The 13089-nt window shown below is 36.5% G+C and overlaps 1 protein-coding gene across 12 annotated transcripts in view; it reads left to right on the top strand.

The window, feature by feature from the left end:
• Positions 1 to 13089, top strand: part of LRRFIP2 (LRR binding FLII interacting protein 2) — a 123602-nt gene that overhangs the window by 98829 nt on the left and 11684 nt on the right. For 5 of the 12 annotated variants that reach the window (XM_030551292.1, XM_030551290.1, XM_030551286.1 and 2 more), the window contains 6 exons: positions 1830 to 1922; positions 6027 to 6128; positions 6432 to 6564; positions 8182 to 8231; positions 9834 to 9954; positions 12833 to 12912. In XM_030551292.1, the coding sequence (XP_030407152.1) occupies positions 1830 to 1922; positions 6027 to 6128; positions 6432 to 6564; positions 8182 to 8231; positions 9834 to 9954; positions 12833 to 12912 (579 nt within the window). The remainder of the gene's footprint in view (positions 1 to 1829; positions 1923 to 6026; positions 6129 to 6431; positions 6565 to 8181; positions 8232 to 9833; positions 9955 to 12832; positions 12913 to 13089) is intronic. The other 7 variants (XM_030551294.1, XM_030551293.1, XM_030551291.1 and 4 more) reach the window with 2 other exon arrangements.

The following is a 13089-nucleotide window of genomic DNA, read 5'->3' as shown; positions in this document are numbered from 1 at the left end:
ATCGGTTATATTTTGAGGGCATAAGAAAAATTTTAGTAGGCCCACCAAAAATGCTAAGGCCACCTCTGACCACAGTAGTACAGGGGAGTTGCATCTTCCGTGGTGGTTAGGTTCTGAAGTCAGCCCGTAAGGTGAAAATCGCATATAGTCAAATGCTCATTGAGTGGAATGGTGGGCGGAATCACCCGCACTACAGGTACAGTATTTAAATTATTTTTTTTGTTTGTTTTGCCGAGCGCGTATAGTTAAAATTGCGTAAGTTAAATGCGCTTCTGATGCGACTCCACTGTACATTACCTAGAATTATTTGACAGGCATTTCATTGCTGGATGCTTTATCTTGTCTAAATAGACAATTCTTTCTTTCTTTCTTTCTTTCTGTTCTTTCTGTTCTTTCTGTTCTTTCTTTCTGTTGTTTTCCATTGTATAACATGAGGTGATAAACATAATACTCTGTCAACACACACAAGTGTAAAAGTTAGAAAATGTTCTTTGAGTTACAGAAGTACTTTTTGCAATATTTCTTAGGTTGCTTTAGAAATTGTGGTTGTGTTTTCTTGAGCATTAATGTCTAATATGTTTACTGTTATTACATATTTTCTGATATAATGGTTTTCAACATGTGGCCACAGAACCCTGTCTAAGATTTCCAAAGGGGTCCACACCTCCATTTGAAATATTTTAGAGGCCCACAAATGAAAAAAGGTTGGAAAACACTGCTCTAATACAAATACCTCATGAGCTGAAATTGAAATTTTTACATGAATTCACATATTGCCTTTAACACTACAGTTAACTTTATGTGTTTCCTGGGCCAAAAATAACCTCTAAATCTTGCAGTGTGACTGTTCTAAAAAAGATACAGAACACTTATTCATAGTCTGAGATACTATGTCCTAGAGTTTCCATGTTTTGAAAGCAGAATGCATAAATAATACACCTTTTCAAAGGAACATGCTCTTTCTTCCTGATCATCCTGTTTGTATTCTGTTTGCTGCATACCTGACCTCTGACTTGGGATGTATTACATTTTCCCAAACATATTACAACCAGAATATACTTGTTTTGCACTGGTACAGATGTTACTCTCAACTTTCTATAGCTAGCATCCAATACATTGCAAACATTTTGATATTGGACAATTGTTATGTTTATACCTTTCTCTGTTATGGTGAATGAGGCTGCAAGGGTAAGTCAGAGGCTAGGAAATGTAAAAGTCAGTGTTTTAACCTGTTTTCTAGTATCTTGCATCAATGCTGTATTTAAATTAAATTTCATTAATTTTGTGGCATTGAACTTTTTTAATGTATCGCATTTGTCATAATTTATAAGAATTAACATAAAAAGGGGTTACATTAATTTATGCCTACGGCCTGTGGTTCCAGTCTCATCTTTAATAACCGAATAACTTTTCAGTCCATAGAGAAAAGAACTTTTAAAAAAAGTCACGACCATGTGATACTTGACAATCTCTGCTGAAGAGCTATCATGAAGATATTTTTTTCTCTAGAAGGATATTACTTCCAAATTATATGAAAACTGCTATCATGGAAATGCACAGATACAACTGATACATTATCAAAAAGTTATTTTATATATTGCCTGCTCCAAATAACATTAGTGTATAAATAAAGTTAGTTACAATATCCTTGTGTGATTGAAAGAGGAAGGTGTCATATTAGCCTAAGATGCCATCTATGTTTTTAAACTCTCATCCTTATAGACTCTTTGGTTGATTTTTACTATTTAGTTTCCTTTATCTGTTTTTTGTTTCCTTTACTAGTCTGTCTTTTTCCTCTCTTATTCTTTTCCTCCTCCCATTTACTACAGGAGAATCAACGCATGCAGCAGAAAATAGACTCCATAACCAGAGAGGTGTTTGACCTCCAGGAGACAATTATTTGGAAAGATAAAAAAATTGGGGTATGAAACTAATATGGGGGGAAAAGGGATCATTGATTTAGAAATAGACTGGTATTGTTAGAGGATTCTGGACAGTCCAAAGAAATGAAGGCCGTGTATATTTTAGCCATTTAAACACAGTTGCAATCTGATATTTGTAACATAGGCTCCCCACTGGAACAAAGAAATGAGCTTCACTTCGTATTGCTGAATATGCTTACATAAACAGTGGGTGAAAGGGATAAATTACAAATTTTATCCTTCTAAGAAATTGGTTAAGAACATAGGCGTGGCCATACTAAGATAAAATCGTAGGAGCCATCTGGTCAGTTGTCATACATCTAGCAGGAGCCAGTGCCTAATACTTCAAGCAGAAAATGAAAAATACATAACCACCTGTTCAGTTTTGAAAATATGGCTTACTACACTCATTCTGAATGTTGAATTTACAGCATTATATATGAATTAAGCAACTTGCTATGCGTTTTATATTAAGAAAGAAGAAATCTAAGTGCTCATGACACTTCAAGACTTGTTAGCCATCTATTCGAAAAAGCAGTGGTTTTTTTTTTTTAAATAAAATCACTCTTATAAAATCATATTTTTTCAAGAAGTCTAGCTATATGTCATACCCACATCTCAGGGTTGGTTTTGTGGACGTATGCCTCGCAATACATTAGAAGCATGCAGATGTTTAATATGATTACATACCACGTGTCTGTCATTCATTTAAGCAATCCAGGGTTTTCACTTTGAAAGCACTGGAAAGAATAAAATATTAAACAAAATATACTATAGATTAAATGCTGTAAAGTGTATTACAAACAACAAAAGAGGAAAGAAGATTGAGTAGCTTGAAGCGCCTAAATAATATGGTGATTGGTGGTGTATAAAATAGAACTGTATTAATTAAACTTATTAAATAGAAGACTTCAGTTTGTCATGCATACAATGCCTTAACTTTTAAGAATTGTGTTTTACCTGGAGCCAGGGCTTGAAAAATCTACCTGTTCATGGCAAATATGAAAATTGCCTGTGTGGATGCAGAGACCAGTGACATTAACGTCTACAGAATCTAAAGCATAACTTTTTTAAAACAAAAGTTTTTAGCCTTTGTGTCTCAAAATTAAGTCCAATCCCACCCTACCACTTGTAAAGGAGAATGAACCTTCTTCCTCTCTGTTTGCCTCCCCTGTGATCCTATAACACTTTATTTTCCATGACTTCATTTTTGTTATCTTCCCCGGTGATAAGCTGTAGTGGATTTGTCAAGACTGATCTGTTTCACTGTATCCCATCTTAAGACTCCTTAAGAGCAGCTGTACAATGCACTATATTTTGTAAGTTATTAGAATTTTATTTTGGTTCTAAAAAGTTGTTTGCAAGGCTGATGCAAACCGGAAATCTGGTTCACAAGCAGAATAGAAACAGCATGTCAGTTTCAAGTCTGTTTTTCAAAGTGCTCTCAAATTCACAGGCACATTCAAGTAGGATTGCAACTCAATATGTCAGTTTGAGGGCTGAGGTACAATTTATCAAGTCATTTATTCAGGGTCCCCCCCCCCCCCCCGTGAATTGCTTTTATTATTCAAAGTGCTCCAAAGTGCACCTGTGTAGGCAGATTGCCTTGAAAATAGCTATGCCACATCAGGCTCTGGGATAGACTTTGTGGGGAATATTTGGTCAAGGGAATTCTGAGGCAAAGTTTCCTCCTCCAAAGTGACCTGCTTTTAATTAATAAATTACTCTACAATACACTTGCAGAGCTCAGTTGTCCTGAGAAATATTTTGATAGTAAGAGGGGCTGTGGAAGTAGTTTTGCAAATTTGGTGTTATATGGTTGGTGGGTTAAGTGGAATACAACCAACCCTGCCTCTGTTTTTATTGCCAACCCCATTGGGTAATGGGGAGGCAGAGTTATGGTTGTGTTCCTGTGTTGTGTGAGAAATGTAACAGAGCTCATTTTCAACATTTGTGGTTTTTGTTTTTTCTTGCAATGCTAATCTTATACCCTGTGTGCAGGGAGACCTTAACTCTGAATTTCCTGTTTTTGTCAGTGATTTGGGTTTTGGGAATTAAACTCTCATGTTCTGTAAAGTCACAAGGAGTCCTGGGAAGTGTGGAGTGCCTACAACCCTAACTCCATGTTTAAGGACTATTTTGCACTTGAATAACTAAATTGAGATATGTAACAAGGTATGTTTAAAAATATATATTAAATGGAAATTTGATAATTTTACAGTTTAATAGAATACACAATAAACATTGTTTATTCCTTAAAAATGCAAGGATTGTAGCTTTGAGTACATGCAGTGGCACTGTGGCTAGTAGGCATCAGGTAAACTTTTCAAGCCCTAATTTAAAGCATTTACAGAGTTTAAAAAATAAAGGCTTGACTTCGTTTATAATTTTAATTGTAGAAATCTAGTGTGCCTGAGGAAACAGTAGATAAGTAATAAAATGATTTTTTAAAAAAAATCCTATATCCATCACAGGGTAGCTGCTAGACCACTCCTATATTTTTAGTGAGCATTGGTTAAAATTAATTTTTCCATCTATGAAATGCAGTTCAACTGCATGTTTCATTTATTCCAGTTGAAATAAAGAAATAAACAGAATAGTGCATTATAAAATATTGTTCTTTCCCCAGAAACTATAAATAATTAAAATACAACATACAGTAGAACATCAGAGTTACAAACACCAGAGTTAAACTGAGCAGTCAACCACACATCTCATTTGGAACCAGACATACACAGATGAGGCAGCAGCGAAGACCCCCCCCCCAAAAAATAAAATAAATACAGAACTGTGCTAAATGTAAACTATTATCCAGAAGAAAAATGCTGCCTTCCCTTTATTTTATAGTAAAGATTCAAAGCTGTATTAAGTCAGTGTTCATTTGTAAACTTTTGAAAGAACAACCATAATGTTTTGTTCAAAGTTATGAACAACCTCTATTCCTGAGATGCTCATAACTTTGAGGTTCTATTGTAGTAAATTTGAGAAGTGGAGAACATACAATGTGAAGCTGTTTACCTTCATTTCTTCCTTTATATCAGTCTATTCCTAAAGATTCATGCATGACAAAACCTTTTGTTAGATGAGTTTTCTTGGCAAACGTGTGTTTACATTTGTGCAGTTGTCTCTTATCTGGGATTATTTATAATGCAGTTGTCACATATTCAGGATTATTTATAGTGCATGTAGTAGTTAACTTAAATAGAATATTGTAGTGCTGCCTAATTTGCTGAGAATGTCTGGCTTAACTCTGGGTAATGTAGCTCTATGAGATTGTTGTGTTTTCTGTTGTGACCCCGGTTGTGTTAATGTAGTGGTATTAGTTTTGTGTTTCTAAAAATGTTTGTTAGTAACCAAATGGCTAAAATATTTATTCAAGTAAAAGAGAAGCAGATAAGTAAAAATGGATAAAAGGAACTAAAATATGCAGACTTTGATTGTAAGATTTCTACTTCATGCATCTGTAGAAGTCAGAGTAGTTAGTGTAATGGATGTGGTATTCTACGGTTTCTACTAATTAAATCCCCAAGCATTTTGGTCTGTGAGAAAGTTATGGAGTCTTGACTGTTCAGTAGTAGTATGGTGGCCTGTTTAGTGGTAGTATACAATTTTTTGTAAATAAATGTCTATTTGGACTGAAATAGATGTTTCTCCTAAAGCCAGAGGCAGGTATTTATTAAACTTAAGGTATTTTGACAAACACTTTGGTTATCACTAAGCTGGTCCCACGATGAGGGTTTTCTAGGATAGTTCAGCTAGACACAAATACTATGCAGAAAAGTCCATGCAGAGATTGCCTTAAAATGGACACATCTGGAAGGACTGTATTCATTTTGGTAAACAGTGTAATGAATCAAATGGTTGGATTGTATAGAGTCTGCCAAACCTACTGTAGGTCGGTTGTTTTATGACAAGCATGCAGCACTGAGGCAAACATATGACTGTAAAAGGTAGCTATTGAAGTTGTACATATTATTTTATATCCCACTTCTCCTTTCTTTACTTCTATTCAGCTTGCCTTATTTGTATAAAATCTCTCTACAGCCTATCATATTGTGCTCTCTCTCTGTGCCATTCTTTTTCTTGATATCTGCCTGTACCCAGGCCCTAGAAAGACAGAAAGAGTACTTTGATTCCGTTAAGCATGAGCGAGATGAGCTCAGAGATGAGTTGGCTGACCTGAAGGAAACAGTGAAGACAGGACAGGTATGTCAGTAGCAGTAGTATACAATAATACAAATACAGAAATGGGGGATCAACCATAGTCAACACAAAACAGAAAGCAGTATGTTACTACTCCAGTACATTCAAATAAAGGTTTGACTCTGGTAATTACATAAGTAATACTGCTTGGTCCAAATATGGACCCAAACCCCCAATCCTCACATAAGTTAAATGGAACATTTCCATTTGGTGTAACTGTTTCAGTCAAGTTGAAAACCCTTCAGAAAATGTAATTGGATAGAAAAGGTTTCTTTTGTATGAGTGAAATTCCTTTTATTTTTTCAGAAACACGGGTTAGTTATAATCCCAGATGGTACTCCAAATGGTAACGTAAACCATGAACCAGTGGTTGGTACAATAGCAGTTGTATCGCAGGAAGCTGCTCAAGTCTTGGAATCTGCAGGAGAAGGACCACTAGGTAAAAATATATTAAATATATGACTTTTAAAGATTTTACTGGATTTTTGTTTCCCCCAGTATTCACATCCAAAATTGTGACTTTAGAGCTATACACAATATTTCCATTACTTATAAAATATGTGCCACTGCCAATCTGAATGCCCCTATCTTTGTCTAACTAACCTAACAGCATATTTGTTGACTATATTTAAAAAAAAAAAAAAAAAAATTCCGGTGCGATGAGGACATCTGCAGTTGGTTAATTCTCATGGTCCAGTCTCCATTTTATTGTTTTTGAGGTAACTTTAGAGTGAGCTAAGAAAACTAGGAAATAATTGGATAAAAATGCAGGATTAGTAAAGTGCTCTAACACATTTTCTTTGTTATGAAATAAATGTTTCTTTAAAAACATGAGCTATTTAAAGAGCCCATTTGTGAAAGAAGTCATACATACAAGAAATAGGAGTGTATATTGTGTCCTGTCATTTCCTTTGAAATATTTTTATGCTGTCTTCATGCAAATTGATCGTGTATCTCTTAACTGCTTAGAATAGAAAGGTTTGCTCTAGTTCCAGTTAGCACAGTCAAACTACTACTGTGCGTGGACAAAGTTAGGGTTCTGTTCCCAGGCTCCTGGTTAATTTTGTTTTCCTAGCTAAACTGCACAAATTGTTTTTTCATTACTTAGTACACAAGGAAACATCCTTATGTGTTGGTACACGTAGTATATACATTTTAAATGGAAGACTACATGTTTTTTGTTTTAAACCATTTATTTAATAAATAGTCCTGATATTGCCCAGTCATGTTGAAATGGACAGAAAGAATTGTTAATACTCTTATTTGGTACTTCTGACACACTGTTGCTTTGTTTACATTATTTTTTAAATAATTCTCTAAGAAACTGAGAACTTGCCAGACCTATTCTAATTTTAGTACTGACCGAGTGGGAGGGTATGTTCTAGTGGTTAATGATCTTCTGGATGAGTTAATTTATTTTAGCTTCAGTTTAGGCTATTAAGCAAGTTACTGTTTGTATTCTAGTAACACAATATGATAGGTACTCTACAGACCTAGGGGGAGACAGTCCCTTCCTTGAAGTGCTTGCAATCTGAAAGATAAGACAGAAATAAAGGGCTGGGGAAAGAAGTACACATACAGGTAAAATGGTTATAGCAGTAACTAGCCATGTCTTAGTATTTTTACTAAAGTGAGTATTTTTAGGAAGTGGGAGATGGTTTTGTTTTATTAAATGTATAAATTATCCCCAGTTGTCCCTCAGCCATTCATTAACTACCAGGAATTGCCTATCTCAGATGTCTTTATTGCTGCTAAACTTTTTATATATTAAAAAGTAAAGAAAATAATTACCTTTTTATATGTTACAAGGATATATTTGAACTGCATGTTGCTGTGAATATAGTGATGTTTGAAGTATTGACGTTTGCTACCCTTTAGGCAAGTACAATAAACCATAAGAACTTAAATCATCATTTTCAGTGTGTCATTAAATTCACAGCATTTGCTCAGTTTAAAAAATATTTTTATTTTTAAGCTTAATGAAAATTAAAAAACATTAAATTTTTGGTTTTAAATCCATCTGTTTTTTAATTGAGATCGTCTTTGGTTCTTTTAGATGTTCGGCTACGAAAACTGGCTGGGGAAAAGGAGGAATTATTGTCACAGGTAGAGATGTGTTTTTTTCCCATAAATATTCTGTAAAGGGATAGGTTAGGTTCAAAAAAGTGTCGCTGAAAAAATGTTAGTACATTAATAAATAAAAAGCTGCTAAACCTGTATGTAAAACAAACTAAACCAAAATATTAGCTTTAATAAAACTTCCATCTTTGTTGATGGTCAGCCAAAAACTACTAAGCTCCTCCCTTTGGTGCCCTGAACAGCGTGAACTTGGTCTTATGTAAAAGCTGGAGTGGAGGATTCTTCAAGCTGTCTCCCTTATGATTGTTCTGAGTGGTCCCAATTGGAAGTATATATGGATCTTTGTGAAGGTGCTTCCTACCTCTCCTTTTTTATACTAACATTGTGCTGTATGATTGACTCATTTGCCTCTTACCATTACAGATCATCATTGATCAGTGATGGTTATATGAAATGAAGTAGCTATTTATTCATTCTTTCTCTTATTTCTTTTTATAAAAGCAAGAAGAAGTTACTAAAATCGTACAAGGTTTGGGAGTCATTTTTGAACAGTACCAGTATGGCTGACTCGAGAGAGAGCAGAAGCCAGGGTCGTTATGTGCTCTGAGAGATCTGTCCAGGACAAGAGTACTCAAACTTTTCCATACCATAGAGTTTCTCATGGATAATCTGTCCTCCCATGTTGTGATTCTTCCAGTTTATCATCACAACATTCCTGTGATAACTACAGTTAGTTAAAACGAAAAATATTATGAATATTAGCTTTTAATGCAGTTTAGCAACTAGAAAAGAGGAGGTAGTTGGTGACTAGCAAGTGACCAGTGGACCACCAGCAGGTGTTCCTCAGACTAATAAGCCACAGACCACAGTTTGTGAATTTGTGGTCTAGGGGAAGGCACGGAATATAGCTGCACAGGACACAGAACTAGACATTCTTATCAGCCTTTGTTTTCATTGAGAGTGTACCAGATACCTTATTTTTAATATTCAGATGAATATCAAATAACTAGATGTTTTGGGCTCAAGCCAAAATAGAAGCCAAATACTGGCTAGACCATAAAAATACAATCACTTTTTAGAGCATGGTAGTTGTAAAAATCATTCTGTTTTGAGGTGGCTCATGTAAACTCCTGTTTGTGAGATTCAAACTCCCTACACCATTCCACTCAGCTGTGAAGGAGTTTTCCAATAGTGTAGAGCAAAGATAAGAGCTCTTACCTTCTTTATCAGCCCCCCACTATAGGGGTCATGGCTGGGCATTTCTTACATACTGATGAGCCCTGACTTCCGGAAATACCTGTAGGAACTGCTGGCATGTAACACAAAGTTAAGCTGCTTTTGAGACTACTCTACCTCTGCACAGGTGACCAGTTGGGCAGCCATCTCTTCTGGGAATGAGGGAAGAGGTACATCATAATGCTGGCTTTGCCCTGGTATGCCTTTGAATATCCTGGGATCTGAGCCATAGTTTTTGTAAACTTTTAGAAATGTAAAATGTGCATGAAAAATTCCATACACAGAGCTCAATTGGCATCTTATGCTGAGAATCATAATGAAGGGGAAAATGTTTTGTGGTCACAATGTAACTTCTAGTAGATTACTCTTCACAATATGATATTTTAATTTCAGATTAGGAAACTGAAGCTGCAACTGGAAGAGGAACGACAGAAAAACTCTAAAAATGATGGCACAAATCCAGATATGACAGGATTAGAGAATGGTTCTGATTTGCAGTTAATTGAAATGCAGAGTAAGTATATATTTATTTATATTTGTATATATACATACACACACACACGATTTTAAAATTATTTTTGTTGGCAAACTTCTCAGTACATTCCTCAATATACAATAGTTAATACAAGGTCTGTGATTACTTTTGGAGCTTAATAAAATTTGACAAGTTTAATTTTTCTTAGTTGACAACTTTGCCTAACTTTGATATAAATATTTGCCAAATTTCATTATTAGATAGAATTTCACCTGAATTATTTTGCTAGTATTTTCCCCTGGTTTCTTATCGTGTTGAAGCTTGATCCACTAACTCAGTCTGAAAGACCCTCTGTCACTATCTGCAGCAAACAAAACTTATTAAAATCCTGCCCAACATTCATTTTCACTTCATACAAACTGACCAGGCTAGCTTGAGTCTGAGCAAGCAAACTATTTCTCCCTTGCTGTCAGCACCTATATGGAGCTGCTAGTCATTGACAGGACAGTCATTTGAGAGATGTGCCAAAGCTATCTTAAGCCGAGCTGTGGTTGTGTCAGTTGGCAATTTCTGAGCTGTACCACCAAAAATGATGTGCAAACCTGTAGGAAATTTTCTTTTCTTTCTCATATTTGTCTTGTCAAGCAAATTAAAGCTTTATTCTGCTTTTTGGTCAAATGTTTTTTCAGATCTCTGTGCTCAACCTCCAGAATTTATATTTACATTGGGATTCTTATCCTCAAACCAGTCTTAATATAGTGATTCTGCTTTTCAAGTAGATAATCTGTTGGGGGTGAGATGGTTTGTTGATGTTACCAATTATTTTGATTGTCCATGGTCGGTCTGTCAAATGCACATTTTAAAGTGTCTATATCTTGGGGTTATGAAGTGATTAATGCAGGCTTGGTGTCTTCAGTCTCTTATAATGGGTCTGTTATGTTGTCATATGTGAAAGATAGGATCATTATTCTAGCTTCTTTATTCTCCAAGAGAAGAGAATCTATAAAGAATATTTCCACCACAAAAGAGTCCTGGATATAGTAGTGTTCTTTGAGCAGTGGTCCCTCTGTCTCACACCTGGGCTATGCATGTGCACCATGCACCTAAGTCTGGAATTTTTTAGTAAGCAGTGTCCATCCGTAGCATTTGTTCTGCTCTGAACCACAAGTATAAGGAACAGTGCAACACACCTCCCATTCCTTCTTGTTGCTATGAAGTCTGAGGGAGTTTTCTGTCCTCTCAGCTCCTTTTGCTACTGTGTCATTTCTGTAAATATACTGTAATTCGTTTGTTTTTAGTATTCTTCTTCTTTTTAGACTCTAGTATAGTAGAGTTAGATAGTTGTTCCCCCTTTTTCTGCATTCCGCAGAATTTCCTCCTCCTGCCCCGCCCAGGAAGGCTGAGATTGTCCCAAGTTCAAAACTTGTGTTTCCTGCCCTCGCTCTTTTTCTGTGAGCAATCAACATCAGTGCGCCTCTGGGCGAGTTTCGTATCTCAGCCATGTATAGTATTTGCTGCTCCTTCCCCCCAGAATTCAGAGGGTCAGGAAAAGAAAAGGTGATGGGACCCCAATCAGATCTAGGCTGGGAAGATCTCCCTGTACAGCAGCCTCATCAGACAGGAAGTATCCCTCTGAGCACAAACTTGGGAGTTGAAGCCAAGAATTCTAAGCTGAAGAGAAGGCTTCTGATGAGAGTAAGATGCACGGTCATAAGTATAGGGATAAACTGTCTTCATCCAAAACTGCTCCGAAGAGAGAGCATCACTCCCTGACCCCACCAAAGACAGGAGAGCCTATGCGCACAGACACTAAAAACTTAGGCCAGAGTAAATCTTCTTAGCAAGAGAAAGTGACACATAAGGATACGGCTCTGCCTGTTCTTGTGTACCGGTTCCGATGTCCAATGCACAGGACAAACATTCTCCAGAACTGATGCACTGCCTATACCAACACAGCCCCAGAAGGATCCGACTTCTACTGTGACCAGGGAAGCTCCAGATCCAATGGCAGCACCAATGTACTCACCATCCATCTCCAGGTGGTATGAGACCTATGTCTCCCTATCCTCATATTCATTTGCTTTCTCTTTCTGTCTGACACACACACACACCCCATCTCTATTCAGAGACGTTACTTCAAAAGAGGGAGGCTATTCCTCGTCTCCTATCTGCAAGTCTCTTTACAAAATCATTGGTACTGTTATGTACTGCTGGTGATCTGGTTTTTTCTTACAATGAGTCAAAAGCTCCTCAGGAGACTCTGTGGTACCAAGCAAAGATGGCCCTGCACAGAAACCCTAGAACATCAGGGTTATGTCTTCTGGCCAGGCATGATTTGCCAAGGGACAGGTGGTAGCCTGTGCCATGGGTAGAGATACGTAGGGCAGCTACCTGAAGCTCCTTGCACACCTTCAGAAGACGTTACACTTTGGCCCAATCTTCCATTACAGATACAGCTATGGGGATAGCAGTATTAGCTATCACATCTGCATCCTTGCGACCACCTGTTTGAACACTGCTTGTTAATCTCTCACCTGTGGAACACAGGTAGGGACTATCACTTGAAGAAGAAACGGAGGTTACTTACCTGTAACTGGATGTTCTTTGATCTGTGTGGTCCCTATCTGTTTTCCATTATCTGCTCTGTCATGGATTATCTGGATTTGGAGCATGAGGAGAGCTACAGCACGTGTGGACCAGTGGGGCACTGCTTACTAAAAAAATTCCAGACTCAAGTGCATGGTGCGCATATGTACCCCCATGTGGAATATGGGACCACACATCTCAAAGAACCTCCAGTTACAGGTAAGTAACCTCTATTTCTCAATGGAGTCATATTTTAAATTCATTTGAATTAAAATAGGAATTGCTTATTAGTGACACTTTAAGAAATTCATTAATGTCTGATTTTATTTAGGAGATGCCAACAGACAAATAAGTGAATACAAATTTAAGCTTTCAAAAGCTGAACAAGATATAACTACCATGGAACAAAACGTAAGTGTATCTGTCTTTAGATTTTTTTATATAGTAAATTTAAGTAAGTCAGAGATTTTTATGCATAGTATACTCTAGTTATGAGATCATTTTTCTCAGATGTAGATTCCAAAATTGATTCTTCATATCTGTTGTGTGATTCACCATAATGGCTTTACCAGCAGCACTAAATTCATA

This window comes from Gopherus evgoodei, chromosome 2, assembly GCF_007399415.2.
Source record: "Gopherus evgoodei ecotype Sinaloan lineage chromosome 2, rGopEvg1_v1.p, whole genome shotgun sequence".
NCBI classification, from domain to species: domain Eukaryota; kingdom Metazoa; phylum Chordata; order Testudines; family Testudinidae; genus Gopherus; species Gopherus evgoodei.
Note: the sequence above shows the minus strand (reverse complement) of the source record. Positions and strands in the feature narration are given on the sequence as shown.